The following is a 23,956-nucleotide window of genomic DNA, read 5'->3' as shown; positions in this document are numbered from 1 at the left end:
TGTTTGAGCTAAACAGATTGACATACTTAATACACATATATATATGTCATAGCTCTGCATGGCATTGTACAGAGAAAATAAATATACATCTCCTGCCTCAAGGAGCTCACAATCTAAACTGGGTAAGGTCTGATACAGGAAAACCCATTTAGCCAGGGGGAGGTTTTCCACAAAACAAGATTAAATAGTAGCTGGTTTTCATGCAGTACATATTTTGTCCCTTCTTTCTTAATTTATATTTGATTAGTTTGGCAGGAGCATAGTGGTCATTTTGGGGAGGCTGTAGGACATAAAGGCTCAAGGAGGATAATAGTGGTGTAGAGAAAGGTCGGGAAAAACACAGAGGTGAGTGTATTAGAAGGATACAAAACAGGCATGAAGGGAAGCAGAATTAGCTGAATGCAGAACCTGAGGTGAGAGAAGAATATATGTTGGCAGGGACAGAGCTTGCAGAAGCTTGAGAGTGAGGAAAATCAATTTGAATTTGATGTGGAAGATGTGAAGCCAGTGAAGGGAGCAGTGTCTGTGTCTTTTAAGAAAATATTAAAACTCCAATGTTAATACTACAGCCCCAATGAGTAGAAAGTTAAGAATAAGAAGAATTCTAAGTCCACATGTAAAGAAGCAAGTATGTAATGGAAGTCTGAAGATATGATGTGGTGTATAATGTATATTTTACCTGCTGTCCTAAGGCTCTGATTCAGCAAAGCACGTAAGCATGTGTTTGCTGGATCAAAGCCTAAATGAAAAATTTTAGACGTCTCTAAAATCCATAATTTTCTACTACACATGACATCTTCTACTACAAAGGCGAGATCCATGCAGCAATATTTGAGAGCTTAGATAGTATGTCAAGCTACTTTAATAGAAAGTAACAATTTTATTTGAAAGAACCAGAATCACCAAGTATTTTTAAATTAATTTCATCAATACTTTAATACAGCAGTGTTAATATTGAGAAACTAGAAAATATGTGTGTGCAATAAACACCATGAAAATACCCTTAAATATAATGATAAACAATTCTGTATTACAAAAACTCCTTTGTTTCATTAATCTTCATGGATTCTTTGATAGCAGCGGACCTTTAACTTTCTGTTTAGCAGCCTTCTCCTTTTTCAGCTGTATTAAAGAAAAACAGCAATGGTCCAACCACTAGTGTGTCAACAAATGAATACAATGCAGTACAAATTAAACTACTACTTTATAATAGAAATCTGGGTACTTACCTGGCCCTCAACACCACAGTACCTCACAAATATGAGTTTATCCTCATACCCATTAGATGAAGAGGAATTCTATTAACACCATTTTACAGATGTGGAACACAGACCAACAGACTAACTAGCATGCTCAAGGTCACAAAGGAAGTCTAGGCAACTCTCCTGAGTTCTTGGTTGGTGCTTTAACCACAAGATAATTCTTCCTCCCAATTGATTTTCCCTTCACTAGTTTCTTACTGCATGCTTTGATTTGCCAAAATATGTACCTGACTACCATTTTTTATTGTGGATTTATATTCATCCCACTGCAATTTCAGTGTGGCAACTCCTTCAATTATTTTACATGTATATACCATAGCTTTGGAAGTCAGTAATTGGTCTACAGCACTCACGGGAGTGTGATTCATGAGTACATTAAACATTATTTCTAATAATTGTATTAAGAAGGTGTGTGGATCTTTAGTGTATCAATGTTCACTGCACTGCCTTGAGAGACTGGGGGGGGGGAAAGAAATCAAAGAGGGGCTGGGGAGATTTAAAGCAACATATTTAACCTGTGTCCCTTTTGTAATTTTATTGTATACTTGAAGTGGAGTGTCTTGTTTTGATAGGGTTCTTTTAATATTTGTTAAATAAATACACCTGTTACTATGTATTTACATTAGACAAGACAAGGTCAAAGAAATATACCTTGCACTTGGAATGGAAAGTGGTGAGATTTGTGATGGTCTTTAGCTCCTGGGGGAGTTCACTCCAGACTCAGACCACTCCTGAAGAAAGTTATATCTCCCGCACAGATTTACTCTTATTGTTGAGAGTTCCATTGTGCCAGATAAGTGAAAATGTCCACCATTGTCTTCATCCCAGAGCATTTGACAGTCTTTTAGGTATCCTGGGCTGAGGTCATGGAGCGCTTTGAAAATAAGAACTGAGACCTTGAACTCAACTCAAAATTCTATGGGAAGCCAGTGTAGAGAGCAGAGGACAAGTGTGATATGCTCACAGTGGCCTGTGTTGCTGAGGAGACTAGCTGCAGCGTTTTGTACTAGCTGGAGTTTTCTAAGTGTGAAAGTTTCATGTTCGGGTATATTACATTACTGTAGTCCAGCCAAGTCCACCGGGATGGGAGAGTCTCCTAGCCAACCCGTGATGGGGTGTCCAACCCACACAAGACCTGGAGGTGTTAAAGTGGCTAAGCAGACCAATTAACTGCCCAGGCTGCACCTGGAGAAGGAGACAGGGAGCAGGTCACTAACTGGAAATGGGCTCAGCTGGGCAGGAACAGGAGAAGCTTATATAAAGCCCAGAAGCTATGAACAATAAGAGGCTTCAAGGAGGTAGTCTATAGTCACTCCCTGGGAGGAGGGCGCTTGGGCTGGCAAACCCAGAAAAAGGGGGAAGCCAGATAAGTAGGAAGAAGCTAAAGGAAATAGCAGTAAGGGGTTGGACCATACAGACCTTGGCTGCTTGTTATAGGGCAATGGTTCTCAGCCAGGGGTATGTACATCCCTGGAGGTATGCAAAGGTCTTCCGGGGGGACTCATCTAGATATTTGCCTACTTTTACAACAGGCTACAAAAAAAAAACACTAGTAAAATCAGTACAGACTAAAATTTCATAGACAATATATTGTTTATACTGCTTTATATACTATACATTGAAATGTAAGTACAATATTTATATTCCAATTAATTTATTTTATAATTATAAGGTAAAAATAAGAAAGTAAGCAATTTTTCAGTAATAGTGTGCTGTGACACATTTGTATTTTGATGTCTGATTTTGTAAGCAAGTAGTTTTTAAGTGAGGTGAAACTCAGGGGTATGCAAGACAGATCAGACACCTGAAAGGGGGTACAGTGGTCTGGAAAAGTTGAGAGCCACTCTTATAGGGTCCCTGGGCTGGAATCCGGAGTAGAGAGTGGGCCTGGGTTCCCCTTGCAGCCACTAGGAAGTGGCACAGGGCATTGGAGACACCAGTCAGACAGCTGGTCTGGAAGGACTTTGATTTCCTTGGAAGGGGAGGACCTTAGTGACCTGGCTGGATGGCCCAGCCACGAACAGGAAGCTGCAGCTCTGAGAGCAAGATGGGCTGCAGAGTGAAAGAAACGACAGGCAGAGACACTGCCAGAGGAGAGCAGCGCCTGGCAAGAACCAATCCATAGAGCTGCCAGCAGGAGGTGCCACGTGCGGTGAGTGGATCCCATGACACAACCAGACACAGCTGAAAGTGTTACTTGTGGTGACTGCTGTGATGTGAGGGCTCAGTGTCAGCAAAGAATCCAAGAGTACTCCTAGACTACAGACTGAATTGACCAATTGTGGCTATGAACCTTCAGCCAAAAGACATGACATAGTAGCTGCAAACACCTCAAAATACTTCCCTCTGCCTACCAGCATCATCTCTGTTTTGCTTGGACTCAGCTTCAGCCAGCTGTTCATAGAATATCAGAGTTACAAGGGACCTCAGGAGGTCATCTGGTCCAACCCCCTGCTCAAAGCAGGACCAATCCCCGGACAGATTTTTACCCCAGTTCCCTAAATGGTCCCCTCAAGGATTGAACTCACAACCCTGGGTTTAGCAGGCCAATGCTCAAACCGCTGAGCTATCCCTCCCCCTTCTTCATCTATTAACTGATCTTGTCTAACCACTGAGCCATCTTGGTGGGAGTGGTGTGGTCATATGTGATGAAGGATAGGTAGAGGTGTGTGTCACCTGCATATTGCTGGTCCATGTCATCTGACCAGTTCACCTAGTGGTTGCATGAGATGTTAAAAAAGGTCAGAGAGCACTGATCCTTGTGGAACTCAAACCATTTTAGTGCATTGCCCAGGACTCCTGTTTCTCTCAGATGAGACAGCAGTACATCATGGTCAACAGTGTTGAATGCTGCAATGGATGAGAATGGATGTCTGTCTTCTATCACTGACAGCAGGAGATCATCCATCAGTGCTACCAATGCAGTTTCAGTTCTGTGTTCTGGCTTGAATTCAGATTGTGCCAGGTCTAGAGTGTTAGTTTCTGTTAGATGAATTTGTAGTTGGGCCCTTTGCTAGTTTCTCTGAGTTTGCTCAGGAATGGGAGGGTTATGTGTGATAGCTGGCTAGTACTGGGTTGGCCAGCATGGGTTTCTTCAATGTTGGTCAGACTATTCTGTGTTTGAAGGTGGGAGGGAAGATTCCTTCTCTGAATGAGACTGTGATGCTGGTAAACCAAGTGCCAGCTCTTGCAAAGTCTGTAGATGTCAGCTGAGTACTGAGAAATTCATAGCTGGAAACAGACCAGCTCACCTATATGCTAATATTGTTCTAGATAGGTGTTAGACTTGTAAGGATGTGTTTAGATGCTATAAAATGACTAAGTTGCTGCATGCATAAACATTACAATTGCAATGTCTGTATACCATGCTACAAGGTAAAATATAAGTTTGTTTTATAACTTTAAAAATCACTGCTCCAAACTTGTGAACTCACATGGGGAGAGTGGCTCCCCCAGTTCATCCAGGAGGGCTATCAAAGTTGTGGGCCATTGTAGGACAAAAGCTTTGTTGATTGCCCCATCCACCCATGGAGAAGCACATGCTGAAGGCATCATCCCATGAGTTGAAATGCTGCAAGAGGGAAATAAAGATAGTTGACATGGAACCATAGGCTGAACTCATTTGTGTATACATGTTACCTGCTTTAACCTGTAAATAATTCTCTCATTTCTTTTTCCTAGTTAATAAATCCTCTGTTAATTTACTATGGGATTAGCTACCAGCATTGTCTTTGGTGTGAGATCTAAGGTACAAATTGATTTGGGGTAAGTGACTGCTCACAACCTAAATGTTTTATGATTTCTGGTGTAAGTGATCATTTATCACTAAATTCAGGTTGCCTGGGTGGCAAGATAGATTGGAGAGCCCAAGGGGATGGTCTGTGACTCCATGGTAAGACTGTTACAGTGATCCAGGAGTTCACATTTGTTACTGGATTGGTAAAATCTAATTATAATACATACCACTAGTTTGGGATATCTGCCCTGCTTTTGTCAGTTTGTCTGCCCTGAGGCTGGCACTCAGTTGTATACCATTCTAGACAGCATGACCGAAGCATTGGCTATTTCACTCAGGAGTGGCACTAGTTGTGAATCTGACCTATGCCCTTTCTGGCTTGTGAAAGAGTCATGAACAAGTCTTGGATCAGGACTCCTTTAGGGTGTCCAGAACTTCTTGATGAGTCAATGTAATGAATTCTGAGAATGCAGCTGGTTCTTGGTTAGTGAGTGCAGGCAGAGCAGATGCATGCTGTTTGAGAAGACTTCCTGAATGTGTATGATCTTTTCAGTGAAGTAGGATGATAAGTTTTTTTGCAGTGCTTGATGTTCTTGGCTCTGATACAGGTTGTAAGCATTCAGGATTGAAGGAATTTACCCCTTGGGGTGGGATTTGGCAGCCTCAAAGAAAGCTGATGGGAAGGCTCTCTCGGCTTGTAATGCAGCCTCAGTATAGACTTTGAGGAATTTGTTTCATCTTGTCTGAATCAGTCTTTGTATTCTGCCATCAGCACTTGAGTTTCCACCCTCTCTCTTCATCCGGCACAGGGTGTCAGAAAATCAAGATAATCCGTGTGGGCAATGTGGAGAAGGGGCTATTTGGGGGCAAACATGTCAATGGCGGAGGCCAGTGTAAAATGATAATGATTGACCAGGTCCTTGATTCCTCACCCCTTGGGCGGGGTACTGTTATCCTTTAGCATGCTTTGGAATTCGTTGGAGTACGAGTTAGCTATGTGAGTAAGGCCCTGCATTTTCTGTTTTTGTTTCAAATTTCCTGGAAATTCATCAATGTTCATTACAAAAAATGGGTGAAAATCAGTGCAAAAAATGAATTTGAAGTTTTCTGTGTAAATAGCTCTCTCCTCTTTTCTATTGTTTTTGTGTTTTTAACCTCCAAAACAGCCCTTATGTTTTAAAACACAGTCGAATTCAATTTTTCATTTTTGACTAATTTTGGCATGAAAAGTAGTTCACTAACTTATTTGCTTTGAATGTTATAAACATCCATGCTATCTGTAGAACAGGTAATATGTATGTGATGGGCGTGGGATTGACAGCAGTACATACATCAGCACTCAAGTTATTCCAGTACTTCTGATCCATCCCCGCCACTCTGGAAAAAGAGATGGTGGATCAGAAACCAGGGACACCCATGGTTACCGAGCCACCATCTCACCTTCCAGAGAGGAGAGGTGGGAAGTTCTGGCCCTTCCGATATTTGGGGGCGGGAATTGCTATTGTAAAACCTGGAATTTTTTGGTAAAAACTGAAAACAAAAGGGCCAAAGATGACCTATGAAAGTGCTAGGGAGACAAGTGAGGTGATGAGTTGGGGGGGGGTTGTATCTGCGGCCTTGTATCAATATAGAAATTTCCCAGGACAAGGAGTCTGGGGTATTTCACCACCACTGCCAACCACAGGCCAGTGAGCTCCTTCATGAACCCTTTTCTGCAGAGTTTGTAAATAAGCATAAAATCTATACATACACACACTCACACACAAGCTTTGCTCTGGTTTTGACTGTCAGATGAATGAATTCAAATGAAGTTGTCTTATCTGTGGCTCCTCTCTTGCATTTGACATTTGCAAAGAAAATGAATGGAGTACTTACTGGCCTTTTGTCCTTTCTAGGTCAGGGGTGTACCAAGTATCCTGGGAGAATGCAGTTGGCTAGTATAGGACTTGCTCTGTCATCCAGCCAGGTCTTGGTGATGCAGGCTATATCAGGTGCCTCATTACTGATGAGGTCATGTATTGTTTGTTAGTGGCAGGTCTTGCATTGATCAACATCAGCTTTAGTTTGTGATGCCTTGTGCTGTCTGTTTCTGGCCAGTGGACTATGTAGTGTAGTGGACCTGTGCAGCATACAGGCGTGTTAGGTCTGGAATCTAGCTTCTTATTTTTACTTTCCTGTTTTCTTGGACAGGTCCTCCCAATTTGAACTGTGATAGGTAATGAAGTAAATGTTGTCATGGGATGTTGCAAGTGAAGGAACGGTTGTCTGGTTCACCAGTTGCCATAGGAAAGATAGCTCTGTTGGATATATTTTGGAGCTGTGACTTGTCTGAGTCCTGGGAAGGGGTAGAGCTGAAGCAATGTGTTCCTGAAGCAGTGGTGGGTATGCTGGAAGCATGGTGGCATAACAGGAATGGAAATTGTAATAAATGATAATAGGACTGAGCCCAGCAAGAGGAAGTGTCAATGGCATCAGACATCCATTTCCTTTAAATAAACTGTCTGTGTTGTAATGACACCCCTGTTGCTCTTACCTGCTTTGGGTGGGAGATGTAGAGGATGAGAAATAGCACTTACCTTTTAGTCTTGTCTGAGTAACAGCTGAAAAGTGGCCTCCTGGCCAGCATGTGGAGAAGTGTCTAGAGGAGCTGGGCTGGGGCTCCTTCCTTTTAAAAGAACAAATCCTTTAGGCTGCCTCATTCCTGGTGATGGTTCCTGAGCTGAGGGCGGGATTGGGAGAGGAGTCACAGCCTCACTTTAATCTTTTGAAAATTAAAGGAAATTTTCTGAAAAGTAATAAGTGACCGAAGGTACTCCCCTCCTGCTGTTTCTGCTGGTGCTGGTTGTGTGTGGGGCCAGCTAGAGATGGACCCCACTGCTGCCACTGGTGCTGGATCCCCATTGAGAAGATGAAGATTGTCAAAAAAGTGAGTAAGGCACCCTGCAAAGACGTACAAGCTTAAAGTTATGCACACGGGTAAGTAGTCCTGTTGTGGGACTACTCGTGCTCAAGAAAAAGCACATGCCTCAGTCTTTGCAGGATTGGATCAAATATCTGAAATTCTTACAGCCTCTTCACCAAGGAAAAGAAAATACTGGAAAAAGTCTTTAGACTTAGTAGTAATGCTATATCTATAAACTATTACATTTGCAAAATTTGTAGCACATTTCTTCTTTATTTTTGTAATGTTTCTCAAGAAAAGATTCAGAGTTTCAAAGACCAGTTCTGACAGAAACAGACACCACCTGATGCAAGAAACGAGCATAACATTAGGCTTTATTAAAACTAGGTAAGTGAAATATTACTTTATAGAGGAATTGGTGAATTGGTAGAATTCACTTTCGGCTAAGATGGTGGAGTTAAGTAATACTGAGTTAAACCAGAATCTGAATGACTACATATAAATTAAAGGGGTATTAAGAAGTTTTGTGCCTGAGAGTAGCAGTCCATGCTTTCCTGGGTATCCAAAGGGGGTTTGTTTTGTTTTTGCACAGTTTCTCCTAGTTGTCCAAAACAATTGCTGAGTTTTTTCTTTCTATGATTGTTTGGTATTTTGGTGCAGTTATGCTTTTGCTTTCCTCTGGCCAAAGCAACTTAAGTTTTTTAATTACATCTGCCTGATCTAGGTGGGAAGGTCACTGAACTATTCCAGATATGATTGGCCTATGGACCTACACTATTAGGTCACTATGTTGTAACCCTCATTTTGAAATGCTAATACATTTTTTCAGGATCAGAATAGCAGTTAAAGCAATGTGAACCATTGTAGGCAAGTTCAATTTTAAGTTTATCCACCTTAAATTGAGCCACTTTATTTTTAAGGAACATGTCTGTATTAAGCTCTAAATACAATGACTTACCCGTTCCTGGTACTGTTTTTCAAAGTAAGCCATGTCCTCTTCTTCAGAACTCCTTAAATTAGAAACTTGCTTTGCTGCACTAGAACCACCTGAAAAAACAAAACAAATGTCTATTAAAAATACTTTTTATTGATTTCAATATGCTTTATATTTGGAAAAAGATTTTCAAATAAATTTCAGTCTGCACAAGGGAGAAGTACCCTATTTTACTTAAAAGCAGTACCTCCAGCCAAGTAAGCAGCACTGTTAACTAGGTCTGGAATGGAAAGACTGGTAGTTTCTATAAGAGGCCTCAAAGGAGCTACATTGTGACTACCATCTTACTAGCCGCGGGACATAATTGGGCAGAAGTGACCTCACAGCTATGTCCATATAGGGAGAAAGCAGTTGCACAATATTACACTGAGTAAATACATACGAAGTGTGTGTTCAGACAATGATCTCTTACTGGGAAACAAAAACGCAGAGATGGTACTCCAGTGAATAGGTGATTCCATTATTAAGAAAGGAAATAGGTGCAGGGGAAGGGCATCAAAATCAAGAAAATCTAGTTTCATATTAAACTAATGGGAGAGAGATTCTCTGAAACAACAATGAAAAAACCCTTCTGTTTTGAAAATCTTGATTACAGAAAAGTTTGTATATTAATTACATACATCCCTCTTAGAGGAAATAATCTTAAATATTCGCTTTAGTTTTGAACTCTAATGTACACGTTTAAGCTTTCCTTAACTCATCAAAAAGTCAACATTATATAGTGCCTTTATACTGAGTGATAATAATAATACACCACAATTTAAAATAAAAAATAAAAAAATGGTCAGTTCATTTCATTACCACCTGTTAATTGTGAGCTGGCTTGTGCAGAACTGGAGGGGCCTTGGAATGCTTTTAGAAATGGATGGTCCATGCCACTACTAGGTGACTCTAGAAATTCAGCAGAGGGTGCCCCTAATAGAAAACATATTAGAAAAAAATTAGCTTCACAAGAAGCGTTAGGAGTCATACATGATGGAAACCAAACATACCTACCACTTAAAATAAATTATCCTGATATGTAGTAAACTACATGAAAAAATTACACATTGTGTATCATCCAGAATACCAGAAGAAAATAGGTGTGGTAAAAGAACCAAAGTATGGCTTGAAAAGAAATGAAATGGCTGAGCTCTTTTCTTCCGGTTGCTGTACTGTACTATACAGTAACTACATTGCAGAAAGATCGTGGAGACCAGACCCAGAATTTAAAATATAATTAAATACCAACAGTATTTCAAAATAAAGACTCCTACATTCAAAACTATATTACAGGGGAATAGAGAGAATCAGAAGTTCTCTAAGAACCAGTGGTGTAAGATAACAACCCAGTTCTACATATGTCCAATTTTGTACACTGAGTATTAATTGTAGACTTGTAACAAATCAGCTTGAAATCCCACTATGAATTGTGCCTTACACTGGAAAAAAAATCATTGATCTGTACTTGTCAGGCTGAAAACTTAAAATTAATAATGTTAAGAGAAAATAGGAAGATACCCCAACATGTAACTGTTAATGGGGAATCATCAATGAATAGGAGTGTTTCTAATGGGGATTTGTTCTTGGCCCAATGTCATTCAACAACTTTGAGTGACCTGGAAAAAATATATCAAATCATGGCTAGTAAACTTTGTAGATGACACAAAAATTGGTGGAATGGTAAACAGTGATAAGGATAAGTCAGTTATGCCAAGTGATCTGAATCATTTGGCACACTGGTTTCATTCAAATAACATGCATTTCAGTATTGCCAAATGCAAAATCGGACATTTAAAGAACAAAGAATTAGATCACACATGCAGGATCTTGGAAAGAAGTGCTTCTGATGAGGACTCATATTTATGTGTTAGATAACCAAGTGGCACATGAGATCCCAATATAACTCTGTGGCTAAGAGGATCAACTCAGTTCTTGAATATATAAACAACAGAATATCAAGTAGAAGTTTTCAATGTCTTCACTGAATGTCAATGTCATTCAATCAGAATGTACTCTTCTGGATACAGAAATTAATGAATGAATTTCCTAGAATCATAGAACTGGAAGGGACCTCAAAGTCATCTAGTCCAGTCCCCGGCACTCAAGACAGGACTAAGTATTATCTAGACCATCCCTGACAGGTGTTTGTCCAATTTGCCTCCAAAATCCCCAATGATGGAGATTCCACAACCTCTCTAGGCAATTTGTTCCAGTGCTTAACCACTCTGACAGTTAGGAAGTTTTTCCTAATGTCCAACCTAAACCGCCCTTGCTGCAATTTAAGCCCATTGCTTCTTCTATCCTCAGAGGTTAAGAACAATTTTTCTCCCTCCTCCTTGTAAGAACCTTTTATGTACTTGAAAACTGTTATCATGTCCCCTCTCAGTCTTCTCTTCTCCAAAGTAAACAAACCCAATTTTTACAATCATCCCTCATATGTCATGTTTTCTAGACCTTTAATCATTTTTGTTGCTATTCTCTGGACTTTCTCCAATTTGTCCACATCTTTCCTGAAATGTGGCACCCAGCACTGGACACAATACTCCAGTTGAGGTCTAATCAGCGCAGAGTAGAGCAGAAGAATTACTTCTCATGTCTTGCTTACAATACTCCTGCTAATACATCCAAGAATGTTTGCCTTTTTTGTAACAGCATTACATTGTTGACTCATATTTAGCTTGTGATCCACTATGACCCCCCAGATCCCTTTCCGCAATACTCCTTTCTAGGCAGTCATGTCCCATTTTGTATGTGTGCAACTGACTGTTCCTTCCTAAGTGGAGTACTTTGCATTTGTCCTTATTGAATTTCATCCTATTTACTTCAGACCACTTCTCCAGTTTGTCCAGATCATTTTAAATTTTAATCCTATCCTCCAAAGCACTTGCAACTCCTCCCAGCTTGGTATTGTCCGCAAACTTTATAAGTTTCAGAGTAGCAGCTGTGTTAGTCTGTATCCGCAAAAAGAACAGGAGTACTTGTGGCACCTTAGAGACTAACAAATTTATTAGAGCATAAGCTTTCGTGGACTACAGCCCACTTCTTATGCATCCGAAGAAGTGGGCTGTAGTCCACGAAAGCTTATGCTCTAATAAATTTGTTAGTCTCTAAGGTGCCACAAGTACTCCTAAACTTTATAAGTGTACTCTCTGTGCCATTATCTAAATCATTGATGAAGATATTGAACAGAACCGGACCCAGAACCAATCCCTGCAGGACCCCACTCGTTATCCCCTTACAGCATGACTGTGAACCACTGATAATTCCTCTCTGGGAACGATTTTCCAACCAGTTCCACACCCACCTTATAGTAGCTCCATCTAGGTTGTATTTCCCGAGTTTGTTTATGAGAAGGTCATGCGAGACAGAGTCAAAAGCCTTACTAAAGTCAAGATAGACCACAGCTACCACTTCACCCCCCCCAGCCACGAGGCTTGTTACCCTGTCAAAGAAGGCTATCAGGTTGGTTTGACATGATTTGTTCTTGACAAATCCATGCTGACTGTTATTTATCACCTTATTATCTTCTAGGTGTTTGCAAACTGATTGCTTAATGATTTGCTCCATTATATTTCCAGGTATAGAAGTTAAGCTGACTGATCTGTAATTCCCCACGTTGTCCTTATTTCCCTTTTTATAGATGGGTACTATATTTGCCTTTTCCAGTCTCCTGTCTTCCATGACTTCTCAAAGATAATTGCTAATGGCTCAGATATCTCCTCAATCTACTCCTTGAGTATACTAGGACGCATTTCATCGGGTCCTGGTGATTTGAAGACATCTAACTTGTCTAAGTAATTTTTTGACTTGTTCTTTCCCTATTTTAGACTCTGATCCTACCTCATTTTCACTGGCATTCACTGTTAGCTATCCAATCGCCACCAATCTTCTTGGTGAAAACCGAAACAAATAAGTCATTAAGCATCTCTGCAATTTCCACATTTTCTGTTATTGTCTTTCCCCCCTCATTGAGTAACGGGCCTACTCTCTCCTTGGTCTTCCTCTTGCTTCTAATGTATTTGTAGAATGTTTTCTTGTTTCCTTTTATGTCCCTAGCTAGTTTGATCTCATTTTGTGCCTTGGCTTTTCTCATTTTATCCCTACATACACCTCTACCATGATATAACGCGACCCGATATAACACAGGTTCACATATAGCACGGTAACCCCGGGGCTCCGGCAGCGGGGCTTGGGCGGTGCTTTAAAGGGCCCGGGACTCTGGCTGCTGCGGGGAGCCCCGGGCCCTTTAAATCACCGCTGGAGCCCTGCCGCTGCTACCCCGGGATTGCGGCAGCAGGGCTCAGCCAATGATTTAAAGGGCCCGGGGCTCCGGCTGCTGCAGGGAGCCCCGGGCCCTTTAAATCACCGCTGGAGCCCTGCCGCTGCTACCCCGGAGCTGTGGCAGCGGGGCTCAGTCGGTGATTTAAAAGGGCCCGGCGTTCCCCACAGCGGCCGGAGCCCGGAGCTCTTTAAATCACCGCTGGAGCCCTGACGCCGCTACCCCGATATAACGGGGTTTCACCTATAACGCAGTAGGGATTTTTGGCTCCCGAGGACTGCGTTATATCGGGGTAGAGGTGTACTTGTGTTGTTTATATTCATCCTTTGTAATTTGACCAAGTTTCCACCTTTTGTAAGTCTCTTTTTTGAGTTTTAGATCATTGAAGATCTCCTGGTTAAGCCAGGGTGGTCTATTGCCATACTTCCGTTCTTTCCCACGCAGTTGGATAGTTTGCTCTTGTGCCCTTAATAATGTCTCTTTGAAAAACTGCCAACAGTCTTAGACTTGCTTCCCATGGGATCTTACTTACCAACTCCCTGAGTTTGCTAAAGTCTGCCTTCTTGAAATCCATTGTCTTTATTGTGCCGTTCTCCCTCCTACCATTCCTTAGAATCATGGACTCTACCATTTCATGATCACTTTCACCCAAGTTGCCTTCCACTTTCAAATTCTCAACCAGTTCCTCCCTATTTGTCAAAATCAAATATAGAACAGCCTCTCCTGTAGTAGCTTTCTCCACCTTCTGAAATAAAAAAATGTCTCCAGTACATTCCAAGAACTTGTTGGATAATCTATGCCCTGCTGTTGTTTTCCCAACAGATGTCTGGGTAGTTGAAGTCCCCCATCACCACCAAGTCCTGTGCTTTGGATGATTTTGTTAGTTGTTTAAAAAAAGTCTCATCCACCTCTTCTTCCTGGTTTGGTGGTCTGTAGTAGACCCCTATCATGACATCACCCTTGTTTTTACCCCTTTTATGCTTACCCAGAGACATTCAACAAGTCTGTTTCTTATTTCTCTCTCAACCTCAGTCCAAGTGTATACATTTTTAATATATAACGCAACACCTCCTCCCTTTTTTTCCTGCCATCCTTCCTGAGCAAGCTGTATCCTTCTATACCAATATTCCAGTCCTGCATATTATCCCACCAAGTCTCTGTGATGCCAACTATGTCATATCTTCTAATTTCTATAGCTTCTTTTCTACAAGAAGTCAGAGGAGATTATCATAATGATCTCTTCTGGCCTTTAAATCTATGAAAAAAAAATCAGTGATTTGGAGTCCTCATCCTATGGGAAGGTTTAACTTGCCCTGAAATTTAATATTTCAACAGATTTTCAAATATGAAAATTAAATAGACAAAGGATCAAAATGTTATCTCAAGTCCTCCTGCACTTACCTATTCCGCTGTCATCAAGTCTCATATAGCCTTCAGCCAGTGAACTAAAGCCAGTTAATCCTCCCATTGCAGCATAAGGAACATCTTGCCCCACAGGTTTTCCCTGGGCTAAGCGCTCTTGTTTAGTTTCCACAACCGTTTCATGCGCATATGTTGGCTGACCACACCCACAGGTAAAGCAGCTGTGAAATCCTGAACATTTGGAACCTAAATTAAAAATAAAAAGTATTCAGAGTGAGATGATAATGGAGGCTGTTCATTCATTATCACACACAGTAGAGAATTTCCCTAAATTGTTGCTTTCCCAAGCACTGCTGATTTCCTTCCATGTGTAAGTACCCAACCACACTTTCCATTTGGAAGCTCTACAAGAGAAAGGATGAACATGTGGTTAAATCATGGGATTCAGGAGATCTGAGTTCTATTCCTGGATAGAATAGAATATAGTTCTATCAGTCCCAGACAAATCAAAGGCTTGATTGTGCACTGTGCTCCCACAATTTATCAAACAATTTCAACAAGTTGGAGGCAGCTTCAGCTAAGGCAGGGGTGGGCAAACTACAGCCCACAGGCTGTGTCCAGACCGTCAGACCTTTTAATCCGGTCCTCGATCTCCCACCGGGGAGCAGGGTAGGGGGCTTTCCCTGCTTGTGCTGTGGCTCCACGCGGCTCCCGGAAGCAGCGGCATTTCCCTCTCCCCCTGCCCCCAGCTCCTACATGTCAGAGCAGCCAGGGAGCTCTGCACGCTACTCCTGCCCCAAGCACTGGCTCTGCAGCTCCCATTGGCTGGAACGAGCACCTGCGGACAGGGCAGCATACAGAGCTGCATGGCCGGAACTGCACCTCCATGTAGGAGCCAGAGGGAGGACATGCTGCTGTTTCTGGGAGCTGTGGGGGCGGCGCCTGCACATAGGGCAGCTCACAGAGCCGCCTGGCTGCGCCTCCACATAGGAGCCGGACTTGGAGGGAGGACTTGCCGCTGCTTCCAAGAGCTGCTTGAAGTAAGTGCTGCCCAGAGCCTGCACCTCTGGCCTCCTCCCCTACCCCAACCCTCACCCCCCACACCTCAACCCCCAACCCGGAGCTCCCTCCTGCACCCTAAGCCCCTCACCCCCAGCCCAGAGCCTGTATCCCCTCCCACACTCCAACCCCCTGTCTCAGCCCAGAGCCCCCTCCCATACTCCAAACCCCTCTGCTCCACCCACAGCCCCCCCATCCCTGGCCGTACCCCGGAACCTGTACCCCCTCCCGCATCCCAACCCCCTGCCCCAGCCCAGAGCCCCCTCCTGCACCCTGAACTACTAATTTCTGGCCAAACCCCAGAGCCTGCACCCACAGCCGGAGCCCTTACCCCCTCCCACACCCAACCCCCAATTTCATGAGCATTCATGGCCCACCACACAATTTCCATACCCAGATGTGGCCCTCAGGCCAAAAAGTTTGCCCACCCCTGAGCTAAGATAACAACCAGTGAGTGAGATCCACTGTAATGCTCCCCCAGATGGCAGCAACCGTTCTCTGACTTCTTAACCTCCCTTGCCAATTGGCTCTAGCTGTTCTGTGGAATGGGCACTGAGTCACCCAGAAGCAGCAGCATACAGCCCAACATATGCCCAGCCAAGAAGGATTCATGTACCTAAATCAGGGTACAGAATGGTCCAATTGATCGGTCACAGGTCTAGGATTCTAGCAACCTGGGTTCACTTCCCAGCTCTGCCACAAACTCCCTGTGTGACCTTGGAAGTTATTTACAGGAATAGACTTTAAAGCCAGAAGGGACCATTGTGATCACCTAGGCTGACCTCCTGCACACTGCAGGCCACAGAACCTCACTCAGCCACTCCTGTAATAGACCCATAACCTCTGACTGAGTTACTGAAGTCTTCAAATCATGATTTAAAGACTTCCAGTTACAGAGAATCCACCATTTATTCTAGTTTAAACCTGCAAGTGACCTGTACCCCATGCTGCAGAAGAAAGTGAAAACCCCCTGGGGTCTCTCCCAAACTGAATTTTTTTCCCAACCCCCAAATTGGCTATCAGTTGGACTCTGAGCATGTCAGCAAGACCCACCTGAGGAAAAAATTCTCTGTAGTAACTCAGAGCCCCCCATCTAGTGTCCCAACTCCACCATTGGGAATATTTGTACTAGCAGTCACTGATGGGCCGTATGCCATTTTAGGTAGTCTCATTATAATGTCCCCTCCATAAACTTAAACCAGTTAGGTTTTTTTCCTCACTGCTACCCTTGGAAGGCTGTCCCAGACCTTGACTCCTCTAATGGTTAGAAACCTTCATCTAATTTCAAACCTAGACCTATTTATGGCCAGTTTATATCCATTTGTTCTTGTTTCAACATTGGTGCTCAGCTTAAATAACTCCATTCCCTCTCTGATAGAGCAATCATATCTCCCTTCAGGCTTCATTTGGTTAGGCTAAACAAGCCAAACCCTTGAGTCTCCTCTCCTAAGGTAGGTTTTCCATTCCTCTGATCATCGTAGTAATCCTCTGCACCTGTTCCAGTTTGAATTCATCTTTCTTGAACATGGGAGACCAGTGTTGTATATTATTCTGTTAGATATTATTCCCCATTCTGCAAGCAAAACTGTTTTTTTTAGATCCTTCCTGTATAAATTATTTCACATACTTCATGCAAGTATTTTACTAACAATCTAGAAGTCTAGCTAAAAATATCCATCAATATATCATTTGAAGAGATCTAAAAGACAGAAAATCAGTACATAGTTTGCATCTGAAGCAGCGGGGTTTTACCCACGAAAGCTTATGCCCAAATAAATCTGTTAGTCTTTAAGGTGCCACCGGACTCCTCGTTGTTTTTGTGGATACAGACTAACACGGCTACCCCCTGATACTTGAGTCCGTAGTTTAACTGCTGATGTTAATAATTCCTGTTTTTGGCCCAAATCCTAGTCCCACTAAAATCAATAGCAAAACTTCCACTGAATTCAGTGATACTAGGATTTAACTATTAGTATGTTAAATCAGTGTTACCAATAATCTTGCATGGGCATGAAGTGCTATTTCCTGCTAAGTTTAGAAAATATACCTGTATTTAAAGCGTATGCTTCTTAAGTTAACAGTAAAGAATACTGCATGTGTATTTATAGGAAACTAACTTACAGGAGTTACAGGAAAATCCAGGTGCTGCACTGTGCTGATCAGCAAAGTGCTTGCATCTACAACGAATGGGCTGAGTGCCATTTAGCGGGACATAGTGATAGGATTTGCACTGGCAACGGTTCACTCGACAGGGTACACAAATAGGACGATCTTTTGGAATCTCTTCATAATCTGTTTTGTGTTGTTTATACCTAAAAACAGAAAAAAATAAATTAGTACATTTGCATATTGGCTATAACAATACCATTATAGTTCAAAGAGACAAGGTCGGTGAGGTACCAATACGGCTGCAGCAATACTGCAAACAATTATAGCTCAAAGTCATTCAGCATTTACCATTAAAAATTTCTTTAAGGAATTTATAATTTAGATTTCAAGTTTAATGCAGAAATACATTTAGTTCTTCTACAAACAAAAAAAGTGCTCATTCTCACAAAAGATAATTTTCAATGCTGTGTGGGGTTTCAAGTGCTTTAAGTTATACCCTAGTGAAAAAATATGGCAGATCTTTAAATTTGATTTTTGGCGCCACTTCAAGTATATATTTTCAAAGCAGTAGGTGGTGATCCACACAATAAATGTAAATATATCAGTAGCTTCAAAGCTCTAAACTCTTGAATTTATCTCTGACCACTTCAGTCTCTGGTAGAATCACAGTTTCAAGCATAAACTGCATTTATGGAATGATTTCTTTCGTCTCAAAAATGCTTCGTTAAATTACATCAATCTTTACATCCCTAGATTCTCAAGTTAATAACTGGTATGACAGTGCTTTTTATAAGCATTTTATATTTTCTAAGTAAAAAGAAAGTTCAGCAGCAAGAAAAAAACCCCTCACCTATGGGTACAAAAACAGTGTGTCTCCGGGCCCACAAGTTTACAGTCCATTCCAGTTGGGGATCTCCAGCTCACATACAATCTGTTCTGTAATCGTATTGGTAACATTTTTCTTTTGTATTCTTCATATTGCTCTGGAGTAAAGAGTTTCCCTCTATCGTCATCACCTACAATTCTGCAACATGTAATTGTGTTTCATAATATTTTAATTACATTTAACTTTCAGTAAAATCGAGGGAGGCAAAGGTAGGTTGCAATTCTGAAAATATATAATGATGCACCAGTAAACAACACTGAACATTATTTTATCTTCCATAATAGTACCCTAGAGATGGCCTTTGTAAGGAACTGTACTTAAGTTTTTAAACAAATGCTTATAAACTGGCTTTAATGGTATGAAAAGTGTCTCGAAGGATGGAGGCAAGCTACCGAGTTCCTTTTTACATTGAAGAAAATGGACTGCAAGTCAGGAGTGCTGGGGTCTTCCTAGCTCTGACTCAGACTTCCTGCATGACCTCTACAAGTCACGTCATCACTCTATAGCAGAGGTCCCCAAACTGTGGGGCAAAACCCCCTAGGGGGGCATGGAGGAACGTTCAGTGGGGTGCGGTGGTGCCCAGGCCAGCCCCCACAGGGGGTGGAGAGGAAGCACCACACACCCCCAACTCTGTTCTGGCCCTGCCCCCAGCCACATCCCCAGCTCCTGGCCTTGGCCTCAGCCTCACTGCAGCCCTGCACCTACCGCAGCTCAGCTGCGGCTCCACCCCCACCCCCAGCCTTAGCCCCTCGCCGCGACTTTGTTCCTGACCCCGGCCCTAGCTTACTCCCAACCCCAGACCCACTCTAAGTCTCGCTCCCTTACCCCATCCAGGTCTCCCCACCTGCCCCAGGAGCCGTGACCCCACTCCCATCCCTGGCTCGGGAGGGGGAGGTGCAGACGGGGTAAGGAGGGCATGACCCTAAAAAGTTCAGGGGCCACTGCTATATGGCTATGTCTTCACTCCAGAGTTATCTATACTTGAGTTAACTCTTCTGACGTTAACGGAGCTTGAATGAGAGCTGCCACACCATGAAATAACACTCAAGTTGTATCGAATGGTGTATTAGCAGCACAAAGTTATTGTGTAAGCCAGTAGGTTTCAACCTTTCCAAACTACTGTACCCCTTTCAGAAGTCTTGATTTGCCTTGCATATCCCAAGTTTCACCTCACTTAAAAACTACTTGCTTACAAAATCAGACATTAAAATACACGTGTCACGGCACAGTGACTGAAAAATTGCTTACCTTTCTCATTTTATCTATATTCAATTTTAGTTTGTACTGACTTTGGTGCTTTTTATGCAGCCTGTTGTAAAACTAGGCAAAGATCAAGATGCGTTGATGTGCCCCCCTGGAAAACCTCTGCGTACCCCCAGGGGTACACATAACCCGGTTGAGAAACACTGCTATAAACAGCTGATGAGCTGTGCTAACCAGAGCAGTAACCTACATCCCAACAGGCCAGCCAGCTTGAATTAACTATGCTCGAGTTACAGATTTGTGTATGTGTACAGGACTCAAGGGGCAACATTCAAGCTATAATTCTAGTTAACTCTGCAGTGAGGACAAGCCCTGAAAGGCCTTCGGTTTCCTCATTTGGATAACAGGAATAATACTTACCTGCCTCATGGAGTTTTTAAACTTAATTCATTCATGTTTATAAAATGCTATAAAAATCTATAGTATTATTATGATAAGTTTCATGTGTTAAGACTTTCTACAATAGATATAACATGGGCCTGTTTTTCAGTAAGCTACAGTGTGGATATACATATATTGTTAATTTGCATATCAGTAATGTACAATATCACAGTAATATGTGCTAATCTATTTCATCAACACCTGATATCACAATTTATTGAAAGTTACCCTCTTTTTTAAAGCATTTTGAACTTATATGGATAAAAAGTATGATTACCTGCATCTTTCCTATTTTACTGAATGTTTTCTTAAGCTAAAAATAGTGTGCAAGCTATTGCATCATGTATGCTCAGTAAAACAGGAGCTAAATCACTTTTGTGGGGGTTTTTTAAAGTTGTTATTTTAACAAGATGCACCTACAGATTCTTATAAATGGGGACATTTTTATAATTGTCAAAATAAAATGTGTCAACTTGTATTTCCTGAAAAAAATAGTAGAACTGGCTTACTGTGCTCCCAAACTATTTCACAAATGTTTACTCTTGGGCAGATGGCAGGCATACAAGCACGCCTGGGCAGGGGAAACAGAAACATAATTTCAACTCTCATATTTCAACTGAGATATAATATCTAAAAAACTAGTTTATACATGTCAACAGAAAAGGTACTTGCATGTCAAAATAGTCAGAGACAAAGCTAGAAGAGACAAATATTAATAGAGCCATAACATCAGAGACAAAGGCATTGCATGGGGTAGTTAGAAGATTTCCCGCCCCCTGCCTTTGAAAAAGAAACATTTTTTAAAGTGTTCTGACATAGCTGCAGAACTCCTGAAAACATTCTAGAGTCCTGGTGACTCCTAAACTTTCCTGAGCTCTCCTATCCAGAATTTCAATGACTAATAACTTAAAAATCAGCAGTAACATATTGCACAGTAGAAAAAGAAAGAAGTCTAATAGCAAAAGGCAACAGAGGGTCCTGTGGCACCTTGAGACTAACAGAAGTACTGGGAGCATAAGCTTTCGTGGGTAAGAACCTCACTTCTTCAGATGCAAGACATCTGAAGAAGTGAGGTTCTTACCCACGAAAGCTTATGCTCCCAGTACTTCTGTTAGTCTCAAAGGTGCCACAGGACCCTCTGTTGCTTTTTACAGATTCAGACTAACACGGCTACCCCTCTGATACTTAATAGCAAAAGGTAGATAATATCAGGATTATAACCTCAAGTGGAGTATTAAATAACATTTTTATTTACAAAGCACTCCTCCCCTCTGCTAAGCAAGAAGCTTTGTTGCTTTGGTGTTTCCATGGAGGAAAAAAGTGTTCTTCCCCTATGTCTCAAAAAAACAAAACAAAAAAGATTACAGGTTTCTAAAGGTATTTGGGAGGGGATGGATTTGCATGAGAAAATAATCTTTTCAGATCAAATATATTGGTATAATTTTGCATTGTGGCATCAGGTTCCCAGGGGTCTAACAGCAGAGGCTGACTTGGCTGAGAAATTACCCAGTGTCCAACATTTTAATTTAGAGGATTCCCCTACCTGCATTCTTCAAAGCATCCCCGCCCGGGATTCACGTTTATTCTCCCGTAAAATGGTATTTCAGCTTTATTAAAGTGTTCCCCGAGGAGAGTAACTCCTGCTGCTTCAACCAGCATCCCCCCTCTCCAGAACAGGGGGTAGGGGAGAGAGAGACTGACCTCCCCCCCCCAGCCCATCCCCTAGAGGGGAGAAAGACCCTGCGACCTACACAGCAGCCACCTGCGCCCCCATCCCTAGGACCGGGGGAGTGGCGGTGACCCACGCCTCAGCCACACCAGGAAGGGCCTTAACATTATCCGCAGCCCCTAAGCTCAGTGCGGTCCCGTCCCCCCCCCCCCCCAGTGCAGGCGGCCCCTCACCTCCGGTACTCCACGTACTCGTCCACCGCCGCCGCGCCCCCCTCCTGCACCCGCAGCCGCTCCATCCGCGCCGGTCTCCCAGGCCCGGGGGGCGCCTCGCAGCAGCGCCGGCTTCCCGTACGGAAGCGCCTCCCTCCCAGCCGAGGGGGAAGGCGGTTCAGGCGGGAGAAGAGCGGTTACCCCCGCCCTTCGCGCTCCTGGGCCGTTGCTAAGCTGGCGCCGGTTCAACGGGTCTCCAGCGGGGACTGGCCAACTGCGCCCTCCCGGAGCTTCCCTCCGCCCGCCCAGCGGCGGGTACCGCAGTACAGCCCCCGCCCCCAGCCCCCGGTTCTATCCCCGCTGATCTTTCTGCGGGGGGAGAGGGATCACCGGGGTAGGAGAGCTGGTGAGATAGCCACACGGGTGTAGCTTTGACAGCGAAAGGTTTCTAGTGTAGACAAGGCTTTATGCCAGTATAAGGCCTGGTCCACACTAGGGGCTTAGCTACATTACAGAGTTTTATCGACAAAAATCGACATTCATGGACAAAACGGTGGAGGTGTAGACACTGAAACGCTCCTCCCACCCACGCCGACATAATAAAACCACCTCAGTGAGAGAAGTAGAGCTTTTTGCAGCACAGTTATATTGACCAAGTGTCAATGTAAACACTGCACTTGGTTATGTCACTCTAAATGGTCTCTAGGAGGTGTCCCACAATGCCCATCCTAACCCCTCTGAACTCGGCTGCCCTGCACCCAGGTACACAAGCTCCCTCCTTTAAAGGCCCAGGAATTTTTGAAATTCCACTTTGTTTGCTCAGTGTGGACAGCTCACATCACATCTTCCCAAACAAACATGCAGCAAATGTTCTCCCGCTTGGAGCACACCTGAATTGTTGGATCTGCTGGCTCTATGGGGAGAGGAGGCTGTGCAGTCCCAGCGCCACCCCAGTAGGAACTTCGATACTTATGGGCAGAGTTCTCATGGCATGTTGGATAAGGGCTACAAATGGGACATGCATCAGTGCCGTGTGAAGATAAAGGAGCATAGGTAGGCATACCAGAAGGCGAGGGAGTCAAACTGTTGCTCTGGTGCTGTGCTGAAGACCTGCTGCTTCTATAAGGAGCTGGATGCCATCCTCGGCGGCGATCCCACCTCTATCGCGAAGAGCCCCATAGATACTTCAGGAGGGGAGGGGAGAGAGCAGACTCAACCCCGAGGACGAAGTGGTGGACAAGGAGGTTATGTTGGAGAACAAAATGTGACAGGCAACAGGGTCATCTAGTACCGTGGCAAGCCAGGACCTCTTCTTGACCAAGGAGGGTTCAAGCCAGTCCCAGCACTCTGTCTCTGATGTGTATGATGCAGAGAGGGGGTAAGTAATCTTTTTTAATTGATCCTGCTCAGTTATATGAGATAGAGCTGTCCTTTGCTTTGTTATATGCTAGAAGTAGGTTAAGGGATAGAAATGAACAAGACTAGCTGTGTTTGCATGTGCTTCACATTCCCCTGTGCAGCTATGCAGTGGGGTGGAACATTGTGTTAATACACACTGAAATTTCATGGGACTCCTCCAGAGAGATCTCTAGAAAACTTTCCTGAAGGTACTTGCCAATTCTCTGCCAAAGGTTCCTTGGCAGAACTACTTTGTTCCTTCCCCGTTGTAGGAAACTTTCCCGTGCCAATCAGCAATCACTTGTGCAAGGACCAAAGCAGCACATAAGCAAGCAGCATAGGGACCGGGTCTGAAGCCGCATGCATGCAGGAGATGCACCCTTGCATCCTTGCTTACGCTCAGGAGTGAGATATTGGCTTCAATGACCCCTGCCTGTGGAAAATGGTGGCAGAATTTACAAT

General features: G+C 43.1%; 1 protein-coding gene across 3 annotated transcripts; it reads right to left on the bottom strand.

Annotated features, from left to right (window-relative positions):
• Positions 1 to 846: 846 nt before the first annotated feature.
• Positions 847 to 22,430, bottom strand: FAM221A (family with sequence similarity 221 member A). Of its 3 annotated transcripts, XM_024106767.3 has the most exons (8): positions 22,118 to 22,326; positions 18,536 to 18,709; positions 17,698 to 17,888; positions 14,557 to 14,763; positions 9,699 to 9,809; positions 8,859 to 8,947; positions 4,697 to 4,833; positions 847 to 1,122 (listed from the first exon to the last, which is right to left on the bottom strand). In XM_024106767.3, exons 1-7 carry the CDS (start codon positions 22,180 to 22,182, stop codon positions 4,720 to 4,722), a joined length of 951 nt encoding a protein of 316 aa, XP_023962535.2. In that variant the 5' UTR covers positions 22,183 to 22,326; the 3' UTR covers positions 847 to 1,122; positions 4,697 to 4,719. The 3 variants fall into 3 exon arrangements, with proteins under 3 accessions (XP_023962535.2, XP_005290919.2, XP_042717363.2); XM_005290862.5 differs by lacking the exon at positions 4,697 to 4,833 and having other exon boundaries at positions 22,118 to 22,430; XM_042861429.2 differs by lacking the exons at positions 847 to 1,122; positions 4,697 to 4,833 and adding an exon at positions 7,627 to 7,938.
• Between the last annotated feature and the right edge of the window lie 1,526 nt (positions 22,431 to 23,956).

The sequence above is a fragment of the Chrysemys picta genome, chromosome 2 (assembly GCF_011386835.1).
Source record: "Chrysemys picta bellii isolate R12L10 chromosome 2, ASM1138683v2, whole genome shotgun sequence".
NCBI classification, from domain to species: Eukaryota; Metazoa; Chordata; order Testudines; family Emydidae; genus Chrysemys; species Chrysemys picta.
The sequence above is the reverse complement of the archived record's forward strand: the minus strand, read 5'-3'. Positions and strand labels throughout refer to the sequence as shown.